We start from the raw sequence: 25,124 nt of genomic DNA on the forward strand, positions 1-25,124 counted from the left end.
GATAATAGTTCTCTTTATCTCCTTTGTTCTGGGAATTTTTTGAATTGCAGCAACTGATTTTCAAATGTTAACAAGAATTTGAAAAAGAATAGATACATGTGTATGTATAACTGAATCACTTTGCTGTACACATGAAACTATCACAACATTGTTAACTATACTTTAATATAAAATTAAAAATTTATAAAAATAAATTCTCACTATGGCTTTTGTAAATTTATTAAAAATTAAATGTATGCCTGGAGTATAACCCAATTGAATGTGATGAATTATTTGTCTTTTTAAAAAAAATTTTAAAGATTTAGCTTTTTAAATATATTGTCAGTTCTTCTTATTTTTTGTTTCGTTTTAGATGCACTGTGCTGTAATTTTTCTTCCTTGTAATATTTTTGTCTTACTTTTCTACCAAGACCATGTTGCTCAAACTCACAAAAAAAAAAAAAAAAGAGAGAGAGAGAAACAGTCAATCTGTAGTATGCTCCTGCCGGGCTGGGATAAAATGTTCACAAGACCCAAGTACTGGAAAGATTATGGTCCCACACCACACAAAACTTCCAGGCTAGCTGAAAATTAACATTGCCTGTCTCTTGATTTTTCTGATTGCAAAATTCTGCATTAATTCATCACAGTGGAGCTACCTTTCTCCTACTGGGTCCCACCTCCACCAGTACCCTAAGCCTATGCTCATTTCGCCCCTCAGCTCGTGAACCACATGCTCCAGTCTCAAGCCTATGACGTAATAAGGATTCCTCCATCACCATTCATTAATGGTGAATATAAAATTGGATATAATATATGAGTCTTATTATCTTACATCCACTTTCTTAGTTTGCACATAGTAGGCGCTAAAATTTTTGGAATGTAATTGAATTCTAGGGACCGATTATTTCCTTCACAATGGATTTCATTTTGTTCATTCACGAGAAACAGTTTTCTTCTGCGTTCGTAACGATGTGCATGAAGGTTGTGGCATGAGCTTGGCTGTCTCCCTCCCTGCTGCTAGGAAATGGTCATAATGTTTAATTGCACAAAATGCCTTTTTTTCCCTAATCAAGAAGTTGAGGGCTTTTCTGGCTTAGCAGGCGCCTCCATTGTGCATAATTAGTTGCTAGGAATTGTTTAGCATAGGCTGATTAGTCTCAGCCAAAGGAAATTAAAGTTTGTTTTTTTCAATAAAGCCCTGGGCTTCCCTGGTGGCACAGTGGTTGAGAGTCCGCCTGCCGATGCAGGGCACACGGGTTCGTGCCCCGGTCTGGGAGGATCCCACATGTCGCGGAGCGGCTGGGCCCGTGAGCCATGGCCGCTGAGCCTGCGCGTCCGGAGCCTGTGCTCCGCAACAGGAGAGGCCGCAACAGTGAGAGGCCCGCGTACCGCAAAAAAAATAATAAAATAAAATAAAAAATAAAGCCCTGAAAACAGCTAGAGATTCTTGAAACCATAGTCATACCCGGTTTCTCTGGGAAGCCCAGACTCTGGGAATGGGAGAAGTAGAAGATGGAGACAAGGACCCGCCTGATTACACATGGATGCTATTTGATGCCAGGCAACCATTCAAGGTTACGAGAACATGAGGAGACATGAGTCCATTCCTCAAGATGGGTTTCTCCCAACTGCAGCAGGGGCTTTGGTTGTGATGCAGAATGAAACCTTGCTTCTTAGGTGCCTGCCATTTGCTTTCCAAGTTTGTAAATACCAGCTTCACTCGGAACATGTAATCAAAACAAATGATCTGTGTTTGCCGCTCCTGTGTTTGGCACATAAGGAGAGTGGCCAAATTAGGGAAAATAAGAGGGATAGATGGGTCCCTGCCATTGTTCCACTTCTGTTTTAAGTACATGCTTGACTAAGCCCTTTCTGTGTCTCTGTCACAGTGTCGATTCTCCATTTAATGGAGGGCATTTTCCCTAGCCTTATGGGATGTCACCGTAAAGGGGACCCGTGCTCTTTCTTGTTATGACCAACGGCAATGGGCGGCCATCATGTGTGACAGTGATTATCTAGCTGCTAAGATGTCGTGTTAAAAGGCTGACAGTTCTGATACCCTGAAGTGCCCTTGATGATTACTTGCAGCGTTCACTTCAGTGAGCAGTGACTCACTCGGTCAATGCCTCCTTTGCCCCTATAGTGACTTTCCATAAGGATCCCTTGTTAACATGATCCACCATCAAAGTCAAGGTTGGGCATCTGGTATGAAAATCAGAATTCTTTTGTTTAAAGGCATTATGTTAAAGGTTGTTCGATAAACCTTTCTGTAGTCTGAACGAAAATTAAAGGAAATATATTTTAATATTATTTTTATAAAGAGTCACAGATTTTGAACATACAATAGGGCAATACTTAATAGCTGTTAGGTGGTGATGTGGCTTTAAAAGCAATAGGGTGTAAACCTAGAAAATGAAATCAGAAGGAGGAGGCAGGATAGCTCATAACTAATGTTTGACTTTCTTCAGTTTGCTTATTTACAATAAATGCTGTAGTTTGAAAAGTTAAATGCAGTGTAATCATCTATCAGCAAATATTTAATGAGTGCATACTATGAGTCAGGCACTGTTCTAGAGATATTATCTATAGATTGATTCCTTTCTTTGTTATTTGAGCTATTTTTTAATTCACTTACATAATTAGATGGAACTGGAAAGTCTATTTAGTGTCTTCCTGATAAAGCAAAGAAGTATTACCATAGATCTTATAATTCACTGAAACTTTTGAGGCCTTTACTGAAGAACAGTGAACTGTATCGGCATTTATTTTATTTTTTAATTGAAGTATAGTTGATTTACAATGTGCTAATTTCTGCTGTACAGCAAAGTGACTCAGTTATACACATATATACATTCTTATTTTATATTCTTTTCCATTATGGTTTATCCCAGGAGATTTGGATATAGTTCCTGGTGCTATACATTAGGACCTTGTTTATCCATTCTAAATGTAATAGTTTGCATCTACTAACCCCCAAATTCCCAGTCCATCCCTCTCCCTCCCCCCACCCCCTGGCAACCACAAGTCTGTTCTCTATGTCTGTGAGTCTGTTTCTGTTGTGTAGATAGATTCATTTGTGCCATATTTTAGATTCCACATATAAGTGATATCATATGATATTTGTCTTTCTCTCTCTGACTTCACTCAGTATGACAATCTCTAGGTCCATCCATGTTGCTGCAAATGGCATTATTTCATTCTTTTTTACGGCTGAGTAATATTCCATTGTGTATGTGCGCCACATCTTCTTTATCCATTCCTCCATCAATGGACGTTTAGGTTGCTTCCATATCCTGGCTATTGTAAATAGTGCTGCTTTGAACATTGGGATACATGTATCTTTTCGAATTATGGTTTTCTCCAGGTATATTCCCAGGAGTGGGATTGCTGGATCACATGATAGCTCTATTTTTACTTTTTTTTAAGGAACCTCCATACTGTTCTCCATAGTGGCTATACCAACAGTGTAGGAGGGGTCCCTTCTCTCCACACCTTCTCCATCATTTGTTGTTTGTAGACTTTTTAATGATGGCCATTCTGACCGGTGTGAAGTGGTAACCTCATTGTACTTCTGATTTGCATTTCTCTAATAATTAGTGATGTGGAGCATCTCTTCATGTGTATTGGCATTTATTTAAAATTTTTGTCTTCAAATAAGTGACCTTAAGGGTATAAATTGGTTCTACAGTACAATTTAAATTTACTTATTTTAGGCAAATAAGTGTATGGAAGAGAGGGAAGTGAGATTTATCTAGACACACAAAAGGAACTGGCTAAGATTGCTCATTTTTGTAGACTTCTCCAAAGTAATTGACTTACATGATGCCAGGTGTCTGCTGGAGTGGTGTGTCCAGTGTGGCCTCTGTGATGCCGAAATGTGTGATACCTGATAACCTATCAAATTTTGTTGTCTATCCAAGAGGAAATAACATAAGGAGGACAGAGCACAGAAATAGGAATAAAAGAAATTCAGTCTAGACTCATTTTAGATGCAGGTCCTTCTATAAATTTTCATCTCTGGGCCTCAAGTCCTGACTCTAAAATGAAAGAGTGGTCTAGAGCATCCCTTATAATCATGAGATTCTAGTGATATATCTACAAATGGCCATTAAAGGACTTAAGAGAAAACTACCATGGAAGACTCCACAGCTCTCCATGACTGTCTGCCCCCCAGACCTTCTTGCCCTTGAATATCCTATCATGGAACCATCAGCCACTGATTCATTCAATGTCTTCCCTCCGTTTCTATCTTCAGAGTTTGAATCAAGAATTGACTTTGTGTAAATCACATCAAGAGAATTGATGCGTATTCTCTGATGGGTAGGTTTTTATAAAAGGCCTACGATGCCTCCTGGAGGTTTAAATTAAAGATATATTGTTAGGAAAAAGTTTCTTTAAAAGCAAATGTCGAAAGGTGCCATGCTGCTCTGTTGCTATGCTCTCCTTAACTCACGGTGAATGTTGCCCAGATTCTGCCTCACTTCCATTAAGAATTATTGCTTTCACCCTGACTAACTTCGGTAAGCTATTCTCAGATAATATCAAACTTATTTCACTCTGGTCCTTTGACCAATGCAAATTTTGACTTCTAGGTAATTGTCTACTTCTGCCTGTGTGACACTCTTGATACTGGGAGTGAGGCTGGGCGCTGGGGAGTGGATAAGCAGAGGCTGGCCAGGTGGCCATCTATAATTCAGTTTCAGCCTTTTAAGGATGTGTATAACTAGACTTCTCAGCTCTAAATCAAGGACATTGTTTTCAAATATAAATGAGAAAATAGTTTTACCAGGGTTGACTGCTTCTGTAATGCAAACTGGGTAAATTTCTAAAGACATGGCTCCTTAAAATAGAGCATCGAGTGCAAAACACCTCAGAGTCTCCTGGTCAAATCTCTTATTGCCCTTTAAGAAAATCCAACACTGAATTCAACCTAAGACTTTAATTGGCTGGACTCTAGACAAATTGAAAACTGAGGAAAGCCCTTAGGCTTCCAAGATGCTGTCCCCTGAAACTGGTCGTCGTGATTGGTATCTCCTGGCTCAGTGCTCTGTACTCAGAAATACACAGTTTCAAAGTTTTAGATAATAAAAGGAAATACATTTTTAAACTGGTTTTATAAAGAATCCAGATTTTCACATATAGTAAGTTTGTTTTAATGGGTGCTATATAAAGCATATTGCCTGGTTATTAAATCAACACTGTGAGAAGAGTTCAAATACTCAGGTGGGCATGGTATAGCAAAATGAAGACTTTTGTAGTATAATGCTTGCATTTTGTTTTGTGGTTTGTGATTCTACTCAAAATCACATTTGCAAAGAGAGGAGTCAGAGATCTAGGATACTGCTTCCTAAGCAAAAGTGACGCTGTTGAGTGTATTGGTATCTGAAAGTTGGTAGTTTATGGTTGGAAGAATTTAAAGAATCATGTGACAAATGGAATAGAAACATGAAACAGCATGACTGCCATTTTTTAATTACAGCTTACAGCAGTGTTACTCTTTCCTTTTTGTCATTGCTTACAAAGACCTTGTTAGTTTTATGAAGAAATCGTGAATCATTTCAACCAGAAGAACGTCCTAAAGAGGAATCGAGTTCCTCAATTTTGCAACACAGACTACTGAGTTGGGAGAATTACGTTCTCAGATGACTAAGTCTTGTTGCTGAATTAAATCCTTGTTATATTTAATAGTTTGCCACGCACAATATAATGCTTTTTAATCCTTAATGATTTCCTATCACAACAATGACAACAACAACCACAAACTAAGCTGATACTGTGGCCAGAAGTAACCTTTGGGTCATCCAGCTTGAGTAGATCCGCTAGGTAAAATTATTTTACATTATGTCTGCTCAGGCCATATACATCCTATTCTTGAAAATGTTTAGGGCTGTCACTCAGACATCTCTTTTACTTTATACAAATGTCCCATGCAAACTAGAAAGAAGATATTTACCATCCTAGATCATTATTCCTGTATTCCAAGACAGACTAAATCCTTTCCTAGATTAAAAAAAAAAATCACTTTACTTAGAATTTGATGGATCCATCACTTGTATGATTTTGTCACCTGGTGTTGTGCTTATTCAGCTTCTTGCCTGTCACAGGTATACTAGGCTTTAGTCCTTCTGTCTCTTCAGTTGCTCTTTTTCTGGTTCTGCAAGTTATTTCCATCTCTTTCTAAAAGAGGGCACATCAACTCATTGCAATATATGTCTTCTTTCCCCAAACCATCCTTCCTTCCCTGTTCTTAACCTAACTTCTCCGGTCTTACTCTGAATGTCCCTGTCCCTTTATTTTCCACTGGATGCCAGTTCCTACTTCCAAGAGGAACCCACTAATTCTGTGTCTTTATTCCCCTGCAATACTAATACTCTGTCATCTGCTTCTCTGAAATATAGCATTTCATTTCCTTTGTTCTTCTACCTGTTTATTCTTAGTGCCCATTGAGCCGTTTTATTCCTTCTTTGTCTTCTGATTACTGATAGTCACTGATGCTTATTTATCAATGAATATAGATGACAGGCAAATGATCTGTGTGCTGGATTTACAAACTTCTTACCATTCTATGCCTTCATGTGCATTATAGCTTGATCCTGACAATCCTAAGAGGTGGATGAAAAAGTATATCCCTCTTTCATAGGAGAGGAAACATGTTCAGAGCATTTTAAATGACTTGACCTTGTCCTATGGCTAACCCAAGGTTAGGACCCAGGTCTACAGACCCTTTCTGTTGTATCATATCACCTCTCTCTGGCAGAAGGATTGCAGTCCATTGGAAAATCTTCACTACATTAGAAACTGGATGGAAATTAACCAAACCCTTCATTGTACCTTTACAGATGAGAGTCCCTACACTAAATCCGCCAGCCAGACAAAACCGCCTGATGGAGCATTGGCTGTGAGGAGACAGAGCATCCCAGGTTAGACCAGACTGCTGGATTTTTCAGCTGTTTTCCTTTTGAACCCTGTTATTTGGTGATCCTAAATAGTTCCAACTTGGTAAAAAAAAAAAAAAATGCTATTTCATAGGGTGGAGACTGCATTCTACACAACTTGTTCAAACAACGTTCATGAAAGCTAGACTCTGGAAAAGCTTGCAAACTTGTGAAAATTCATCTTGTGTGCAAATCCTTTGTAAAATGACTTGAATTTATATCGGCTCTCACTCATTGACTTACTTTCACCTCTGATTTCAGGGTATGATTCTCACAGCAGCATCTATCCCTTTACTGAGACATACGGGCATAACAAAGTGGTTCAGAATTGCTGTGGCAGATCATATATATGCTGAATAACAAATTACTCTTGTCTTCTTGTCTCGTTGAACTTGGATTTACTTCCATCCAACAACTCTTGTAGAATTCTGGGACTTCTGTTTCTTTAGGAAGCTGTGATTAGGTTCCTTGTAGTACAATAAACGATACCTACTTTTTTCAGCAAAAGATTTTTCAGAAATATCTTAAAATGTCTTTATCCCAAACTTGCATATTGTGAAACTTTGAATTTGAGAATGACATAAACATTCTAAAATTAAAGGAGGAAAGAGATTCAAAATATTATTCAAACTTTATCTGAACTCGGTAATTTGTGGAAAACCTCTTATGGTAGCAACTATACTTAAGAGAAGGGTTTAAAAGCATTAATACATTTAGAAATTTATCAAAATTAACGTCTTTCCATATTATATACAAGTAAATTGAGTACAGCTAAAGCTTAGTGACAGGATTCTAGAGTACAGTAGTTTAACAATCCAGGAGAAACAAAGCAGCATTTCCAATGTTAAATTGAATGGTTTGGCAAATCTGTCAGTGAAAGGGGAATTTTCCATTTGCGTAAAGAGCAAGACGAGTCCGGTTTCTGCCCTGTCCATGATTATTATTTATTTTTATAAGAACTACATGTGGTTATTTTTATTCTTATTCTGAAGGCTTAGACTCATAGTGAAAGTACCTGGCTTAGAAAGAGGCATGTTGTGAATGTAACCTATCCTTGTTTGTGTGCTTTGAAGATTCTAAAGTAACTCGCAATGTGTAATTAGATGGTATCACCCAGTGCTGAGATTTCTTCTATTCCATCCTATAAAACGTCATTCTTAGTGCCGATCACGTTTAGAAAAACTACTGCGATCCGCTATGTGCCGTGTTCTCTGCTTTCTCCTTGTCAGCAATAAGGAAGTACCCAAAATTTGAAGCTCGAGAATGCCAGTTATCCATCAGTTCCTTCTTGGCCTCTCTAATTAGCTGGTGCTTAGTACTCTGCTGGGAAGAGTTGAAGAGACTTCCCACTGTCCTTACCACTTTATGTGGTACTAAAGAAAAGCACCGACTAGTCTCATGTTTTCCTTTCATGGGTTTTCTAGTGTTACATACTAAATTATAACACAGGTTTATGGGCCAGACTTTTCCGTAAAGTCAATAAGTGGTTTTTAACATTACATGTTAGGTACAGAGAAGTTGTTAATTATAATCCTTAGTTCATGACGTACAGTGATTCTTCGTAATAGACTTTTTCCTTTTGTTCTTCCTCAGGTCAGTTTTTAAGTCACTGGAATCAGGAACCTTTTTTGTAGGCTTCAGGGGTTATTTTCCTGGAGTTTGAACATGAACAAACACCCTTTTGTTCTCTCTTAGAAGGCAGCAGCCAGAAGGGTTGGGCGTCCTCAAAATCTTCTTAATTATTTAGAACAGCCCAAGAGAAAAAAAGAGTTCACCAGCCAGAAGGCTAAGAAACCAAAGTGATTAATAACTGATGAGGACTTACTGTTATATCTTAAGAAATAACAGTAAATTAGGGAACTTCTTGGAAACTGCGTCCTGACTGAGTTCTGACACTTGGAGTTCTGAACCTTTACTGTCTTACCTAAAAATCCCCATTAATTCTTGTTCTGGCAAAAAAAAAAAAGGGACTCTCCCCTGATCTTTGGCCAATTAGTTAAGTCGAAGGGAGATCTAATCCAGCATCCAGAAATCTTAACCAGTCACCTACCATGGCAACCTTTATCCCTGTGAAGTCAGAGGGAGAGAGAGGGAAATGTGCAGAGACCTGGAAAATGCACACTCTTTATTATTTGCTGGAGCTTCGGCTGAAAAATCCCAAAGTGTCCTCCCGAGGAATGAAGGTGGACCCCCGGGGAGCTGAAAGAGCAAAATCAAAGTTTACAGCCTTTTTTTCTTTCTCCTGTGCTTACCTCCCAACCTCACTTCCCTCAAAAGTATTATCACCACCCTGGTAGCAAGGAAAGATGTGTCTAAAGAAAAGGTGCAACAAGGAACTGAAGAAGGCGTAAAGGAAAGCGTGGCTCCTCTACTGGCCCCTGGATCTTCTCAGTGCAAAGGCACTTCTCAGGGCAGATTTTGGTGCCCCCAGTTCCTGGGCAGTAAGCAAACACCCAGAAGCTGGAATTTTAAAGGAGCTGTGGCTTTTCCTCACATCTCTCCCCGCTGATCCAATGATGGTGATTGAATTTGATGGTTCATGTGAGCACTTTCTCTGATGGAAGGGGGGCAGGTGTAAGGGAGGAAGAGTATAAAGTTGTGGAAGGCATTTTAAAGCTCTCTATACACGTTTTTATGAAAGCTTAAGCTGTTCTTTGAAACCAATTCTATAGAGACCTGATGCTTGCTGGAATAAATATTTGTACACATATACCTAGATAAGGTTTCTTAACATGGGTTCCACTATTTCCATGGCATAACAAAGAGTAACTTTTAACAATTCTGACCCAGAGAAGTAACCTTGAATGTAAACAAAAATGTAATTTGCTTTTCATTCATATCAAAATCTACTACCGCTGTCTAAACGCAAGATTGCTTTAGCAGTTATTTTATAATCACAAGTCAAATATGTGTCCTTCATGAAATGACAATTCTAACTGTAAATCCTTTCGTCCCACTCCTGTCTCTTCTCAAAAAATGGAATGGATTAAACATCTCTTAGGAGCCAAATGCATTTGATTTGGATAAAGGGGAAATGCATTTTTCTTGTTCTTTGGAAACTTGTCATTTTAATCGTGTCTCTTATGGCATAATGTGTAAAAAAAAAAAGGTTTTTTAGTCTTTCATAAGGTTTTGTAAAATTTTTAATAACCATGATAGTAAAAAAGAAATGACATGACTACCTATGACACTGAAGTTTAAATTTAAAGACTTTAAAACTATTAAGGAGGCATATTTCAATCTCACTTATGCTCATTTTTTTTTAAAGAGAAGATGAATTCCAAGTACAAAGCTATTTTGAACTAACAGATTCTACTACACATCTATGATTATTAAAAAGAATCTGTTGGTCTGATCTTCCTTTATTTGAGAGATTACTGGTGAATCAGAGTTTGACCACCTGAGGGTTTGTCCAGATTATTACAGGATATCTGTATAATTCTTAGATTAGCATATTTTACAATAATTTGTGGCTTTAGCCACTTAGAGATGAGGCATTTAATCATGTCTGTCTAATGTTCATGAACGGAAAAGACAGGATACTATACTAGACCTGAAGGCCTAGAGTTAGTGTATTATTTATTTGATTCACGTACTTTTTCCAGGTAGGATAGCTTTCTTTGTCTATGCTAGTCTTGAGAAAGAATTCTGGGCAATTCACAAAAGCAGGAAGCTGTCAAGTGTTCACACCCATTGCCATTTCCAAACTTTGGTGCCCCAGGAAAATTATCTTAACTCTGTAGCCAAACTGAGCCCTCAAAAGTTTGTGTGGGAATTTTTTTTCCTCCTAGAATATGAGAAAAGACAGTTATCAATTTGGTCATAATTAAATGAAGATGATATATCTTTCTTGCTTCTCACATTTGAGTATTTGCAGAGAGTATACAGATACGGAGCTGAGAGTCTGAAATGCCCATTAGCCCAAGATGTATACACTCACGCTGTTTAGAATACATCCAGGAAGCCTTGACGCCTACTGAAAAGTCAAAGTGTGGAAAATAATACAGTACCCTTGGTATCACAGAGAAGCTGGCAACCTTGAATTAAGGGGGAAGGACAGGAATTTTGAAGGTTCTGCCCTCCCTGTTCAGCATTTTCCTCTTTGTTAGCACACAATTTGACACTTCATTGGTCTAAATTTTCATGATTAGAGTAGATATATAGTGTGACATTTACAATAGGATTTTATAGCTCTAACACTCTTCAGGTGGATGAAGGGCATTTCCTCTGATTTTCGGGCCTGGTTCTCCTTCCTCTGTTGAGTTTCACCATTGAGCTGCTCCAAGAAATGGGCGAGTCTCACAGAGCGGAAACCAAACTCAGTTGACTCAAGCAAGTATGTCATGTCATAAAAGCACGGTGCTGCACAATGCCTACGTGTATCAAATCGTCACATTGTACACCTTAAATGTCTTACACTTCTGTCAGTTACATAGAGAATTTCAAAGGCCAGAGGTCTCTCCCCCAATTCTCATTTGTTCCTCTAACACCTAAAGAGAACGTCTGAGCACAATTTAACAATAAAATCGACAGGATGAGAGTGATTCATTCGAGAACGTGTGCTGCTATAGAAAAAAGGCCACAAAAAAATATGCAGAAATAGCTGGAGTCTGTAAATAGAGTGATGCAAAGCAGAACTTGTTACTTCTCATGGCAGGTACGCATGAAGGATTTCCCCCGGAGAGCTGATCCACTTTGCTCTGTGGTACACCCTGAGTTCTCAAGTAGCGCTGGGCAAAACGAGCATCTTGATGCAGCCTTCATTAGCGATTCAGACAGATGACAGTCTATTATGTTTGAACTTCTCTCCTGCCTTAGTAGACACGGGTGAAACATAATGAAGTGGTACATAGGCAGCAAATGACTTTTAAACAATAGTTCTTTCAGCATGCAGCTTAGGGGAAATTATTTGTAATGAATTAGTTCTGTGCTTGGATATTCCCTGAGCCCCACTGTGTTACAGGAGTGGTGGCATTTGGTCAGTGTCGTGCTCTGGGTACACGAAGTAATAAGAATGACTCTGACGACGGCCAGCACAGCTTCCCAGTGTCTGGAAACATTTTACAAGGAGGCTCAAGGAGATGTGCACAAGAGCCACAGGAGAAAGTCTTTTCTGTCTACTACTTTGGCACTGAAGATAAATGAATTCTCCCGCTCCCCAGGTTAGGGAGACCTTCAGTTCAGGGTGTTTTAATTAAGTGACTTTAGAGAATTTGGCTGGGTGCAAGCTGTATGGATAAAATAGATAACCAACAAGGACCTTCTGTGTAGCACAGGGAACTCTACTCAATATTCTGTAATAACCTATATGGGAAAATAATCTGAAAAAGAATGAATATATGTATAGGTATAACTGAATCACTCTGCTATACACCTGAAACTAACACAACAGTGTAAATCAACTATACTTCAGTAAAATTTTTTTAAAATAGTTGCTCTGTAAAAAAAATAAAAAATAAAAGAGTTGTATGGATTGATTGGCACTAGGGAAAGAAAAGAACCATCCTACACAGTTTAATGTAGAATAGAGCAGTTGAGCTCATTAATATTCCTTTCTTATTAGGGCTGACATGACTTAGAACAGCCCCCCAATTTCAGTCGTGTCATCTTCATAATGTTTGTTATATATGTTTGTTCCACCTTGGCTATAATTAATATGATTTTAAGTAAATTTAAATTGATTCACTTTTTTCCTTATCTTTATCCTAAGCTTTATTATCTTGAATTTGATATGCTAATTATATTTTTCTAGTATAAGTTTTCAAAAATTATAACTGAATTTTTTTTTTTTAAGTTTTATGTGTTCCCTCAAATATATCCATCAATGTTTACGTACACTATACTTCGGGAAACACTGGCTTGGAGTGAGATTCTTCTCCAAAGAAATGCCTTTGAGAACCTCAGTTTGTCAGTGTATTGATGAGTAGTCGTTGATTTATAGTGCAGAAATGGGGCGTTTGGACGGGAGTGGAAGGCATTTGGAGCTTTTGCTATAAAATGGAAAGAAATGCTGATAGCGAGGAGGGAGAACAAAATTAACCCAAAGCCTAAGAAATAAGAAGAATGCAATGATCACAAGAGTAACCTAATCTAGAAACAGAGAGCGAGGGAAGCCATAGATAAATTTTAAAAATACTGGTTGTCATTCATTTCATGCTGTGTTCCAAGTATTGGCCTAGCCATTTTGATAAATAATGTTGCGTTTCTTCCACAACACCTGCAGGAACTAAGTTTTGTTCATTTCCCTCTAACAGTTGAGGGAACAAGTTCGGAGAGCTAAAGTAACATGCCAAGGTCATAGGGCTAGAAAGTAGTGGACAAAATAAAATTTTATCTGAAATGCATTTAGGTAACAATGAATTTCCACCAGAATCCTGAGCAGTGAGTGAAAGGAGAAGGTGGTGAGAATTCTTAATGAGAATGAGGTGTAAAGACTGCCTCCTAGTGGCCAATGGAGCATCTGCTTGAAGTAATGTAAGAAAATGTAAGGTGGGCAGGAGCCTCTGAGTGTGGGTGGCCTGTCGGTCCAAGTTGCAGAATCTATCTCAGTCATCACCGACTGGGCCCTTGATTACAGGTGGGTCATTGAGTAGAGGCTGCGCTCATAGGGGTCATGCCATTATTTCTCTAAGTAACTGAGGGCTAGCAGAAACTGAGGAAGCAGGCTGGTAGTTTGCTTTAGGCTGTGCTGTCATCTATTCTATACATTTGTAATTTTCAAGGAAAAAACCCGAAATTGCCAAAGCAGGCTCTTAAATACTTGTTCTTGAACAGGTAACACCATAACTCTCTGCTTCGTGTTTCGCTTCTAAAACCTTAGAATAATACAGAGTTTTAAGATAACACTGAATGAGTAAAAGGAGTCACTTTGCTCTGTGGCACCTGGCAAATAGATTTCTAAAATCAGTTCACATAGATCTCCCGTTATCCGATTCAAGGAGTAAAGACTGACTCTGGGCAATGTGCTCAGTATATACATTTTCAATTCTCTTAATATTAAACATTCTGGTACATTTCTAAGGACTCTTACTGAGCTAGATGGTAAACTGATGTTACGAAGATTTCTGCTTCAGAACTGGGGTGGGAGGGAAACTTTATAGCACCTGGAAAGTCTTTTTCTCTTTAGGAGTTTGATTGCTCCCCTGGTGCTTTCCTGCCTTCTGCATGTAAATGTAAACTGCTTACACACTGATTCCATGCATTTCACCCTTGCATATTTCACCGCATGACCTTTATTTTTCCTCCAGCCAATCCCTTCCTTGCTCCCTAAGTCCATTATAACTAAAATGATCCTCACTCATTTTTTATTTGTGCCTAGTAGTGTTCCAGAAGCTAGCAGTATCCTACAAGCCTCTGTCCTCCTGAGCTGGCATGCTAGTGGGGAGACTGACATTCAACAAGCTCTGACTGCCTAACATAAGGTCAGGCTGTGCTAAGTGCAGTAATGTGAAATAAACTAGTGTAAGGTGTAGAGAGTGGTGGGCAGAAAGACCCTGGACTCTGTGTTTGAAAAGAAAGTCAAGGATAGCCTCGATCAGGCAGTAACAACTGAGTGAGCCTAAAAAGAGGGGGTGAACCCATAATGGTCTGGGGAAAGAGGATTCTAGGCCAAAAAGAACAGCCAGTACAAAGGCCCTGAGGTCAGAACAAGCTTGGCTTGTTAAGGAAACTGAGAGAAGGCCAGCATGCCCAGAAAGGATGAAGCAATGCTGAGAGTGGCAACAGATGAGGTTGGAGAGAGGGAGGGACAAAGGTAGGTTCTGTAGAACTTGTAACCAAGGTAAGAGCTTAAGTTTTATTCTTGGTGTGACAAGAAACCATTGCAAGGATTGAACAGTTGAGGTACTGATGCATTTCTTTTTAAATCTCTCTAGCGTCTATATGGAAAATAGACTTTAAGGAGACAGGAGCAGAGACAGGGAGATCAGTTGCCATTGCACTATTTCATTCAAGAAATGATGGTGTCTTGGACTAGGATGATGGAGGTAGAGGTAGTAAAAATGGTCAAATTAGATGTGGAATGTGAGAGGAAGAGAGGAGTCTGGGTTGAGTCCAAGGGTTTTGCTCTTAACTGGGTAAGTAGTGATGCCATTTACTGAGACAGACCCTGGGGAAGAAATGGTTCAGTGGAAGGGGGGAGTAGGGAACTCAGAGGAAAGGTCAGTGGAGATATACATTTTGGAGCAATCAGTTTGTATTTACACCCTTGTGGATGAGGGATACCATCTTGGTAGTGCAGATAGATGGAGATGGGGTCCAAGGTGTGAGCCTGGGGCTTCCAGCCTTCCGAGGTCAGCCATGAAGGAAGTTTCAGCAAAAGACTTGAAGAAACGGAGGCAGTAGGAGAAGAAGCAGGAGAACGTGGTACCCTGGAATCCAAGTTAAGAACCACATGGGACCAAGGAGGGAGAGAAGAACTGAACCAAGTATTGATGATAAGATGAATAAGACGAGGACTGAGAACTGGCTAAAGGATTGTATAAGAAGAGAGTTTGTAGTGGACCCTAACTAGAGAAGTGTCAGTCAGGTGGTGGGAGTAAAAGCCTGCTTTGAGTGGGCTGAGGTGAGAATAGGACCTAAGTAAACAGAGCCAGGGAATGTGCACAACTCTTTCAGAATTTCAAAAGACTTGGACTTCCCTGGTGGTGTAGTGGCTAAGAATCCGCCTGCCAGTGCAGGGGACACAGGTTCAAGACCCAGTCCGGGAAGATCCCACGTGCCGCGGAGCAACTAAGCCCATGCACCACAACTACTGAAGCCCACACTGCAGAGACCGCGAGCCACAACTACTGAAGCCCGCATGCCTAGAGCCCGTGCTCCGCAACAAGAGAAGCCACCGCAGTGAGAGGCCCGCGCACCGCAACGAAGAGTAGCCCCCGCTCGCCCGTGCGCAGCAGCGAAGACCCAACGCAGCCAAAAATAAATAAATTAATTTTTAAAAAAATGTTTTTTCAAAAGACTCTATCAAGAGGAGCAGAAAAATGGGACAGTAGCCGGAGGGGGCATGTGGTCTCGGGGAGACTCCCTTTTTAAATGCAGGAGAGGATACAGCCTGTTTGTGTGCTGACGTGGTTGATCTAGTGGAGTGGGAGAAATTGACGCAGGAGGGAAAGGGAATGAAAGCGAAAGCAAAACCTTTGAAGAGGCTCCATGGGGGGCATCCAGCATGCAGTAGAGGTGTCAGCAGGAGGTCAGGCAGACGAATCCAGAGGCACAGAGGCAGGAAGATTATGGTAGGTTTCCCGCTAAGCAGATAGGTGAGTCCTCTCTGACTGCTCTGTTTTCTTCTTGAAATAATAGGTGAGGTCATCACAGAGAGGAAGGAGGGGAAGGGGATGATACAGGCTTGTAGAGTGAGGAGGAGGTGTCATTTCAAAGGCTGGGAGAGTGGATTGCCTTGGGCAACGTCCAAGGATTACCCTGCAGCCTTGTAGATCCCTAACTAAATAGAAGCCTCTTCTCTCTTAAAAACCTGACTTCTTCAGATCAAGAAGGGATGAAATGAACTTACACATCTGATGCTGCTGCCCCATGTCATCCCCACATATCATATTCCATCTCCCCTTGGAGCTCTCCTACAGCTTCTGACTTTCATGAGCATTTCTTTTTATGAACACCCAGGATATCATGTTTATTTATTAACCTTCTGGCAGGTTATCTCATCCTGTTTCAAGTGGCTCTGCAATGATTTTCCTGGGTTCTAGACTTACCTCTAATTTAAGGTTACAGTCCCTTATATTCAAGAAAATGTTTCTTTATTTAAAGTTCTCCCACCAAGCTTTGCCCAGCAGGGTTCATAACTGGGGGCGGTCCATAGTTGTATTAAAGACTTCTCTCATCACCTGCTTTAGGATCTGATCACTGTTATGCACCAAACCTTACAAGACACTGAGATGGAATGATGAAGCATGGCTTGTAGTACACTTACTGGTCTTTCTCTTCCAAACACTGTCCGCGCGCGCGCGCACACACACACACACACACACACACACACACATCTTTCCTTCCGTTTTCCTCTTTCAATATAGGAAACTTCACATCTAACCTCTTCTGCTTCAATATTTTTAGAGACAAGAAAATTACTACCTTACAAGGTAATCCCTGCTTTTTAAAACCTGTGTGTGTTAGGAAGTATTCCTTATGCCAACAGGCTGAGGATTCCCACCTTATACCTCTACCCATTGGCTCTTCTAATTCTTCTGAACTTCCCCAAAGTCTTTCGAGTACTTTAATGCACCTATCAGCTCCTCCCTGAGCCGTCATTGTTGTTTAACCAGATAAAGCATGTTGCTTCCTTCAGCCTGGTCTTCTGTGACATATTTTTCACACGCTGGTAGCCTTTCTCCATTTTGTCAATGCTCTCTTGCATGTGGCAGCCAAAACCGAATCCCTCCTCCAGCTAAAGAGCGCAGGGTATAAGAAAACCAGTACCTTCCCTGATCTAGGTGTTCTACTCAATTAGTGCAGATTAAGATTGTATTTTTGAATGAAATAATGATGTTTGTTTACACTGAATTTACAGTCAATAGACCTTATTCTCATGAATATCCCTCAAGAGCTAGGCTTCCTGCCTCGAACAGTAGCACTTCGTATAATGCTAGCCAACACTGTACCCTTTGTTCTACGCATGTATTTCTGTTATATTCCGCTAGGAAGATTTGAGAAGAGGAGAGGAGGAGGGGTACTAACAATTGTTGAGCATCAATTGTGTACCAGTCTTATTTATTCAAAAGAGGTATTTAATGATCCCAGTTTTATGGAGGAAGAAATTAAGGCTCACTGAGGCTTAAGTAACTTGTGCAAGTTCATCCAACAACAAAGCTGATATTTGAGTTTAGATTAGTTTAATCCAAAGCCCCTCATCTTTCAGCCCTTGTTCCCAGCTCTCAAATGGTTCAGCTCATCTTTCCAACATAGTGGAAATAGTCCCTGTTCCTGCACATCACATATATTTACCACTGTCTTAGCAGTGAATTAGCCATAAATTTGACAAGCATCTAACAATGTTAAGAATTTTGAGTGTACCATGCTTTGTGACCACCTAGGTGGGTGGGATAGGGAGGGTGGGAGCGAGACACAAGAGGGAGGGGAAATGAAGATATATGTATACGTAGAGCTGATTCACTTTGTTATGCAGCAGAAACTAACACCATTGTAAAGCAATTATACTCCAATAAAGATGTTAAAAAATAAGAAGAAAAGAGGGCTTCCCTGGTGGCGCAGTGGTTGAGAGTCCGCCTGCCGATGCAGGGGACACGGGTTCGTGCCCCGGTCCAGGAAGATCCCACATGCCGCGGAGCGGCTGGGCCCATGAGCCATGGCCGCTGAGCCTGCGCATCCGGAGCCTGTGCTCCGCAACGGGAGAGGCCACAACAGTGAGAGGCCCGCGTACCACATAAAAAAAAAAAAAAAAAAAAAAAAAAAAAAAAAGACAAAGAATGATAAGAAAAGAAAAGAATCTTGAGCATAGCAGTCAGTACCAAGGACAGAGCTCTGCGGCGGCACCACCACCACCACCACCACCCACCAGAAACCTTGATCCTCCGCCATCAACAATGACTTTCGGCCTTTTGGGTATCATCCTCAGTGAGCTTCAGAGCCAGCTTTTAGTTCGTGGTACTCTGTTCTGCCCACAAGTTATCATGAGAGATCTTTCTCAAATCCCACTGAAATATTCAAATATGCATTTACATTATATTGTCTTTATATAGGTATCCCTTGGAGATACTACAGGTTCAGTTCCAGACCACCACAATGAAGCGAATATCACAATAAAGCAAGTCACACAAACTTCTTGGTTTCCCATTGTATATAAAAGTTATGTTTACACTATACTGTAGTCTATTAAGTGTGCAATATCATTATGTCTAAAAAGAACCAATGTACCTATCTTAATTTAGAAATACTTTATTGCTAAAAATGCTAACCATCATCTAAACCTTCAGTGAGTTGTAATCTTTTTGCTGGTGGAGGGTCTTGCCTCAGTGCTGATGGCGGCTGACTGATCAGGGTGGTGGCTGCTGAAGGGTGGGGTGGCTGTGGCACCTTCTTAACATAAGACAACCATGACGTTTGCCGCATCGATTGGCTCTTCCCTTCATGAACAATTTCTCTGTAGTGGGCAATGATGTTTGATAACATTTTACCCACAGTAGAACTTCTTTCAAAATTGGAGTCAATCCTCTCAAACCCCGCCACTGCTTTATCAACTAAGTTTATGTAATATTCTAAATCTTTTGTTATCATTTCAACAGTCTTCACAGTGTCTTCATCAGGAAAAGATCCATCTCAAGAAACCACTTCCTTTGCTCATCCGCAAGAAACAACTCCTCATCCATGAAAGTCATATCAGAGATTATAACAACTCAGTCACATCTTCAGTCTCCACTTCTAATTGTATTTTTCTTGCTATTTCCACCACATCTGTAGTCACTTCCTCCACTAAAGTCTTGAACCCCTCAAAGTCATCCAGGAGGGTTGGAATCAACTTCTTCCAAACTCCTATTAATGTTGATATTTTGACTTCTTCCCATGAATCAGGAATGTTCTTCAGGGCATCTAAGAATGGTGAATTCTTTCCAGAAGGTTTTCAAGTTACTTTGCCCAGATCCATCAAAGGAATCACCCTCTATGGCAGCTATAGCCTTATGAAATGTATTTCTTAAATAGTAAGACTTGAAAGTCAAAATTACCCCTTGATCCGTGGGCTGCAGAATGGATCTTGTGTTAGCAGGCATGAAAACAACATTAATCGCATTGTAGATCTCCATCAGAGCTCTTGGGTGACCAGGTGCTCATATTTTAAAAGAAATATTTTTTTCTGAGCAGTAGGTCTCAACAGTGGGCTTAAAATATTCAGTAACCATGTAGTCAACAAATGTGCTGTCATCCAGGCTTTGTTGTTCCATTTATAGAGTATAGGCGAAGCACATTTAGCCTAATTCTTAAGGGCCCTAGGATTTTTGGAGTAGCAAATGAGAATTGGCTTCAACTTAAAGTTACCAACTGCATTAGCTCCTAACTGACAAGAGAATCAGCCTGTCCTTTGACTCTCTGAAGCCAGGCATTGACTTCTCCTCTCCAGCTATGAAAGTCCTAGATGGCATCTTCTTCCAATACAAGGCTGCTTCATCTGCATTGAAAATCTGTTGTTTAGTGTAGCCACCTTCATGAATTATCTTAGCTGGATCTTCTGGATAACTTGCAGCAGTTTCTACATCAGCACTTGCTTCTTCACCTTGAACTTTTATGTTATGGAAATGGCTTCTTTCCTTAAACCTCATGAACCAATGTCTACTAACTTCAGACTTTTCTTCTGCAGCTTCCTTACCTCTCTAATCTTATGTAATTGAAGAGAGTTATGGCCTTGCTCTGGATTAGGCTTTGGCTTAAGGAAATGTTGTGGTTGGTTTGATCTTCTATGAAGACCACAGTCGTGTGTCCACTGGAGTAGCACCTTTAATTTCCTTCAAGAACTTTTCCTTTGCATTCTTGTTTGGCACAACAGGTCTAACGTTCGGCCTATCTCAGCTTTTGATGTCTTCCTCACTAAGCTTAATCATGTCTAGCTTTTGATTTAAAGTGAGGGATGTGTGACTCCTTTCACTTGAACACTTGGAGGCCATTGTAGGGTTATTAATTGGCCTAATTTCAGTATTATTGTGTGTTTAGGAGATAGGGAAGCCCAAACAGAGGGAGAAAGATGGGGGAAGGGCCAGTCAGTGAAGCAGAACACATAAAACGTTTATCGGTCAAGTTCACCCTCTTATATGGGTGCAGTTTGTGGTGCCCCAAAACAATGACAATAGTAACATCAAAGATCACTAATCACAGATCACCACAACAAACATAATAATAATGAAAAAGTTTGAAATATTTCGAGAATTACCAAAATGTGACACAGAGACACGAAGTGAGCAAAAGCTACTGGGAAAATGGTGCTGATAAACTTGATGCAGGGTTGCCACAAACCTTCAGTTTGTAAAAAAGTGTAAAGCAAGCCACAACAAAATGGGGTATACCTGTATAATGTTGGTTTGCATGCCTTATTCTTCAGTGGTCTAATAATCCTTTCTAAAATTTTGCCAGTACATGCCATCAATCCCAGAGATCTAGGATTTCCAGAGCCCCTGATTGTAGAAATTTAGTTGCTCACTTATTCCCAGACTTTAGGCATATCTTTCTCTTTTTTTTGCGGTACGCGGGCCTCTCACTGTTGTGGCCTCTCCCGTCGCGGAGCACAGGCTCCGGACGCGCAGGCTCAGCGGCCATGGCTCACGGGCCCAGCCGCTCCGCGGCATGTGGGATCTTCCCGGACCAGGGCAGGAACCCGTGTGCCCTGCATCAGCAGGCGGACTCTCAACCACTGCGCCACCAAGGAAGCCCTCATTTTTATGTTTGTTTCATTGTTACATCTGCGTATTCTTTTCATTCTCTGGGAGGTAATTTACCTGACTCTGGAAATTCGAATATATTTTAAACAACTAAGGGATTATTTTAATATCACTTTACTTATTAACCTTTGGCATAAGTTTCCTCTTACTTTAATCTTAAATTCTGTCCTTTCTAGTTTAAGGTTATTCTCCTTGGAAGCTACTGGAGATGCATCATTGGAATAGAGTAACTCAGCATTTCACCATGCTGAAAGTAACTTGACACCAGCTTCTGTCAGAGGTAGACTTCTTCCCCAGGTTCTTCTTCTTCTGGCCTAGAGAACTTGGAAAAATTATTCTAGTTGACCTTATCATCTCCTGTTAGCTATAGTTCTCACATGATAAAAGTTGTCCGTATTTCAATAAAGCATATTCAAGAACTATTCTTTCCAGGAGGCCAGATGAAGGTGGTAGTCATTATGGTGGCAAGGACTCCTCTTCTTCTCTCCAGGCACAAGGAATAAAGGGAAGAAAATATTAGAAATTTGCAAAAAAATGAAATGGCAAATATTTAAAATGCTGATTATTATCAAGTGCTATCAAGGATACAGGAAAATAGAAACATATATTGTTGACAGGAATATAAAATTTTTGGAAGACACGTTGGTAGCATCAATCACAGTGTTTAAAAATATATGCACTTTTCCCAACATTTGTGAGAATATATTCTACAGTAATCCTCACACTTGTGCACAAAGATGTAACCATACTTGCTTACTTATAAGATGTGGTAATTTTTGAGAATCATCCCAATCTGATAAAGAAATGCTTTGAAAAAGTGCAGGTAGCCCCCAACAACCACTGTCACCATCACTCACTGCCTCTGAGGGAGAGCATCACTGACTTTGAAGGAGGGTGACTCCAAGGGTAGAAAGGGACCTCTCCCAACTCTGGTGCCTCACTGTTGAAAAGTGGGGACTGAGAATCCCTTTAGTCGTCCAGGAGTTGGACAGGCGAAGTGTGTTTGACCGTGAAAGTGGGCGGGTCTGGGAATAAAGTGTGCCAGCAAATTGGTATATACAGAGATGTTCATTGGAGCTTTGCTTATTATTGAAGTATTGGAAACAACCTGAAGTATCCATCAGTTGAGGAATGGTCAAACAAACTAGGGTGCAGCCATTCTAAGACAGATTATAAAACTGTTAAAAAGTATGAGGTAAACCTATAGACCACATCATGAAAAGATCTCCAAGACATATTGCCATGTTGAAAGCAGCAAGTTAGGGACTTCCCTGGTGGCGCAGTGGTTGAGAGTCCACCTGCCAATGCCGGGGACACGGGTTTGAGCCCTGGTCCGGGAAGATCCCACATGCCGCGGAGCAACTAAGCCCGTGCACCACAACTACTGAGCCTGCGCTCTAGAGCCTGTGAGCCACAACTACTTAAGCCCGTGTGCCTAGAGCCCGTGCTCTGCAACAGGAGAAGCCACTGCAATGAGAAGCCCACGCACCGCAATGAAGAGTAGCCCCCGCTCTCTGCAACTAGAGAAAGCCCGCGTGCAGCAACAAAGACCCAACGCAGCCAAAAATAAATAAAGAAATAAAGAAATTTATTTTTTAAAAAAAGAAAGGAAAGAAAAGAAAACAGCAAGTTAGCATTGCATGGTTTAACCCAATTTTGGTTAACTGTTAGTGCCTGAAAAGAGAATGGAAGTTGGGCACAAACTTTGACAGTGGTTTCCTCTGAGATGAGAGGAGGAGAAGAGGGAGAGTGTGGAAGGGCGCCCTCAGGCTTTGATCCATATACTTCTGTATCATTTGAATCTTCCACTAAAGTGTACTTGTGTAATACCTGGGTGGTTTTTTAAAAATACTATAATGACAACAAGGAATATTAGTGGATTGGAGCCACCTGGCATAACCACATCTTGGAGGACATACCAGACCTAGCCCTGCAGATGGAGAAGAAGAGGAGGAGGTATGCCTGCCAGCTGATACTACACAGAGCCAACAGACTTGTAAATATTTATCCATGTGTCAAGAAGCTCATCTGCAAGAGAGAACAACAAAAACGTGAGGGTATCGCCATTCATTTAAGTAGAAGAAAATAGAAGATTGGAAACAAAAATGATTACTGGTATGTAATATTTTCAGTCATATGGAAAAGGGGTCCATGTGTTCCCTGTGATCTCAGAAGCATAACAAGAACTTGTATGTCAGAGGTCACCAGCCAACATCATCCCGCTGGCTGCGGGCAGCCTAGATACACTTGGCCAGCAAATACCGTGAGGCGGTACCCATCGCTCTTCACTCTGTTTCATGTCCGCACCCTACTGATCAGGTCACACACGGCCTGCTTCATTCATTTAATGTATCAGATTCGTACGTGCATTTGGATTTTTCACCCATGCTGTAAGGGTAAGTTATAGGAAATCAGATCTGGAAGCAACTTAAAAGTGGAACTTTCTAAGAAGTACAGAAAGGCAACCTACCTTACTGGCTGGGAACATAGACTCTGGAGTTAGCCTGCCCCTTATTTGAATTCTGGTCCTGCCACCTACTGCTATGTGAACTTTGGCTGGTTGCTGAAGTTTCATGGTTCATGTGTCAGTTTTCCTATTGTGTGAAATGAGAGAGTAATAAGTTAGTGCCTATAAAGCATCTGTATTAGCTATCTATTGTTGTGTGTCAATACTACTGCAAATCTCACAGCTTAAAACCAACACACGTTCATGATCTCACAGTCTCTATGGGTCAGTTATCGAGGCATAGCTTCTCTGGTTCTCTTTTTTAGGGTCTCACAAAGCTCAATCAGGGTGTGAGCCAGGGCTGCAGCCTCATCTGAGACTTGAGTGGAGAAGGATCTGCTCTTAAGCTCACTCAGAGTGTTGGCAGAATTCGGTTCAGGGCTTCGGTTTCTTGCTGGCTGTCAGCCAGAGGCCTTCAGCCCTAACGCAGTTGCCTGCTTTTCCAAAACGCACAAGGGCAGGAAAGGCTCCAGCAAGATGGCTGCTACAGTCTTATGTGCATAATCACTTACATGTCATCGCATACATGCCATCACCTTTGCCATATTCTCCTGGCTAGAGACAAGTCACAGGTGACACCCACACTCAGAAAAAGGGGATAATACAAGGCCTTATAGTCAGAAGTTAGGCATCATGAAGGACCACCTTAGCATCTGTCTGCCACAGCATACTAACTCAGGCCCAGTACCTTTAAGGTACCTAATATATGTAGTTAGTGCTCATTTAAACTGTCTGAAGAAGACATAGGTAGCTTTCTGAGAAGATTAGTTTCTCACACTGGGGGTACTCAGACAGGACTGGATGGTGACTGTAAATAAAATCAAATGGAGGTAGGTCTTGAACCAGATGACCTTTAAGATCATCTGTGATTTAATTCAGCCACCAGACAAGGTGAAAAACTGCCCTCCTCAAAGTCTCCTGCAGCATCTTTATGTGTTTGTTGCTGCTATTCTTCTTGCGTGGTATCTTACCATAAATAGGTGTTGAATTTTATCAAAAGCTTTTTCTGCATCAATTGAGATGATCACATGGTTTTTATTCTTCACTTTGTTAATGCGGCATATCACATTGATTGATTTGTGGTTATTGACGAATCCTTACCTCCCTGGGTTAAATCCCACTTGATCATGGTCTATGATACTTTTAATGTATAGTTGGATCCGGTTTGTTAGTATTTCGTTGAGGATTTTTGCGTCTCTGTTCATCAGTGAGATTGACCTGTAGGTTTCTTTTTTGGGGCCTATCTCTGTCTGGTTTTGATATCAAGGTGATGGTGGCCTCATAGAATGAGTTTGGAGGTGCTTCTTC

At 40.6% G+C, this 25,124-nt stretch overlaps 1 protein-coding gene across 3 annotated transcripts in view; it reads left to right on the forward strand.

Annotated features, from left to right (window-relative positions):
• GRIP1 (glutamate receptor interacting protein 1) overlaps nt 1-25,124 on the forward strand; it is a 438,413-nt gene that overhangs the window by 222,632 nt on the left and 190,657 nt on the right. For all 3 annotated transcript variants that reach the window (XM_065888290.1, XM_065888291.1, XM_065888292.1), the window contains exon 2: nt 6,822-6,902. In XM_065888290.1, the coding sequence (XP_065744362.1) occupies nt 6,822-6,902 (81 nt within the window). The remainder of the gene's footprint in view (nt 1-6,821; nt 6,903-25,124) is intronic.

The sequence above is a fragment of the Phocoena phocoena genome, chromosome 11 (assembly GCF_963924675.1).
Source record: "Phocoena phocoena chromosome 11, mPhoPho1.1, whole genome shotgun sequence".
NCBI classification, from domain to species: domain Eukaryota; kingdom Metazoa; phylum Chordata; class Mammalia; order Artiodactyla; family Phocoenidae; genus Phocoena; species Phocoena phocoena.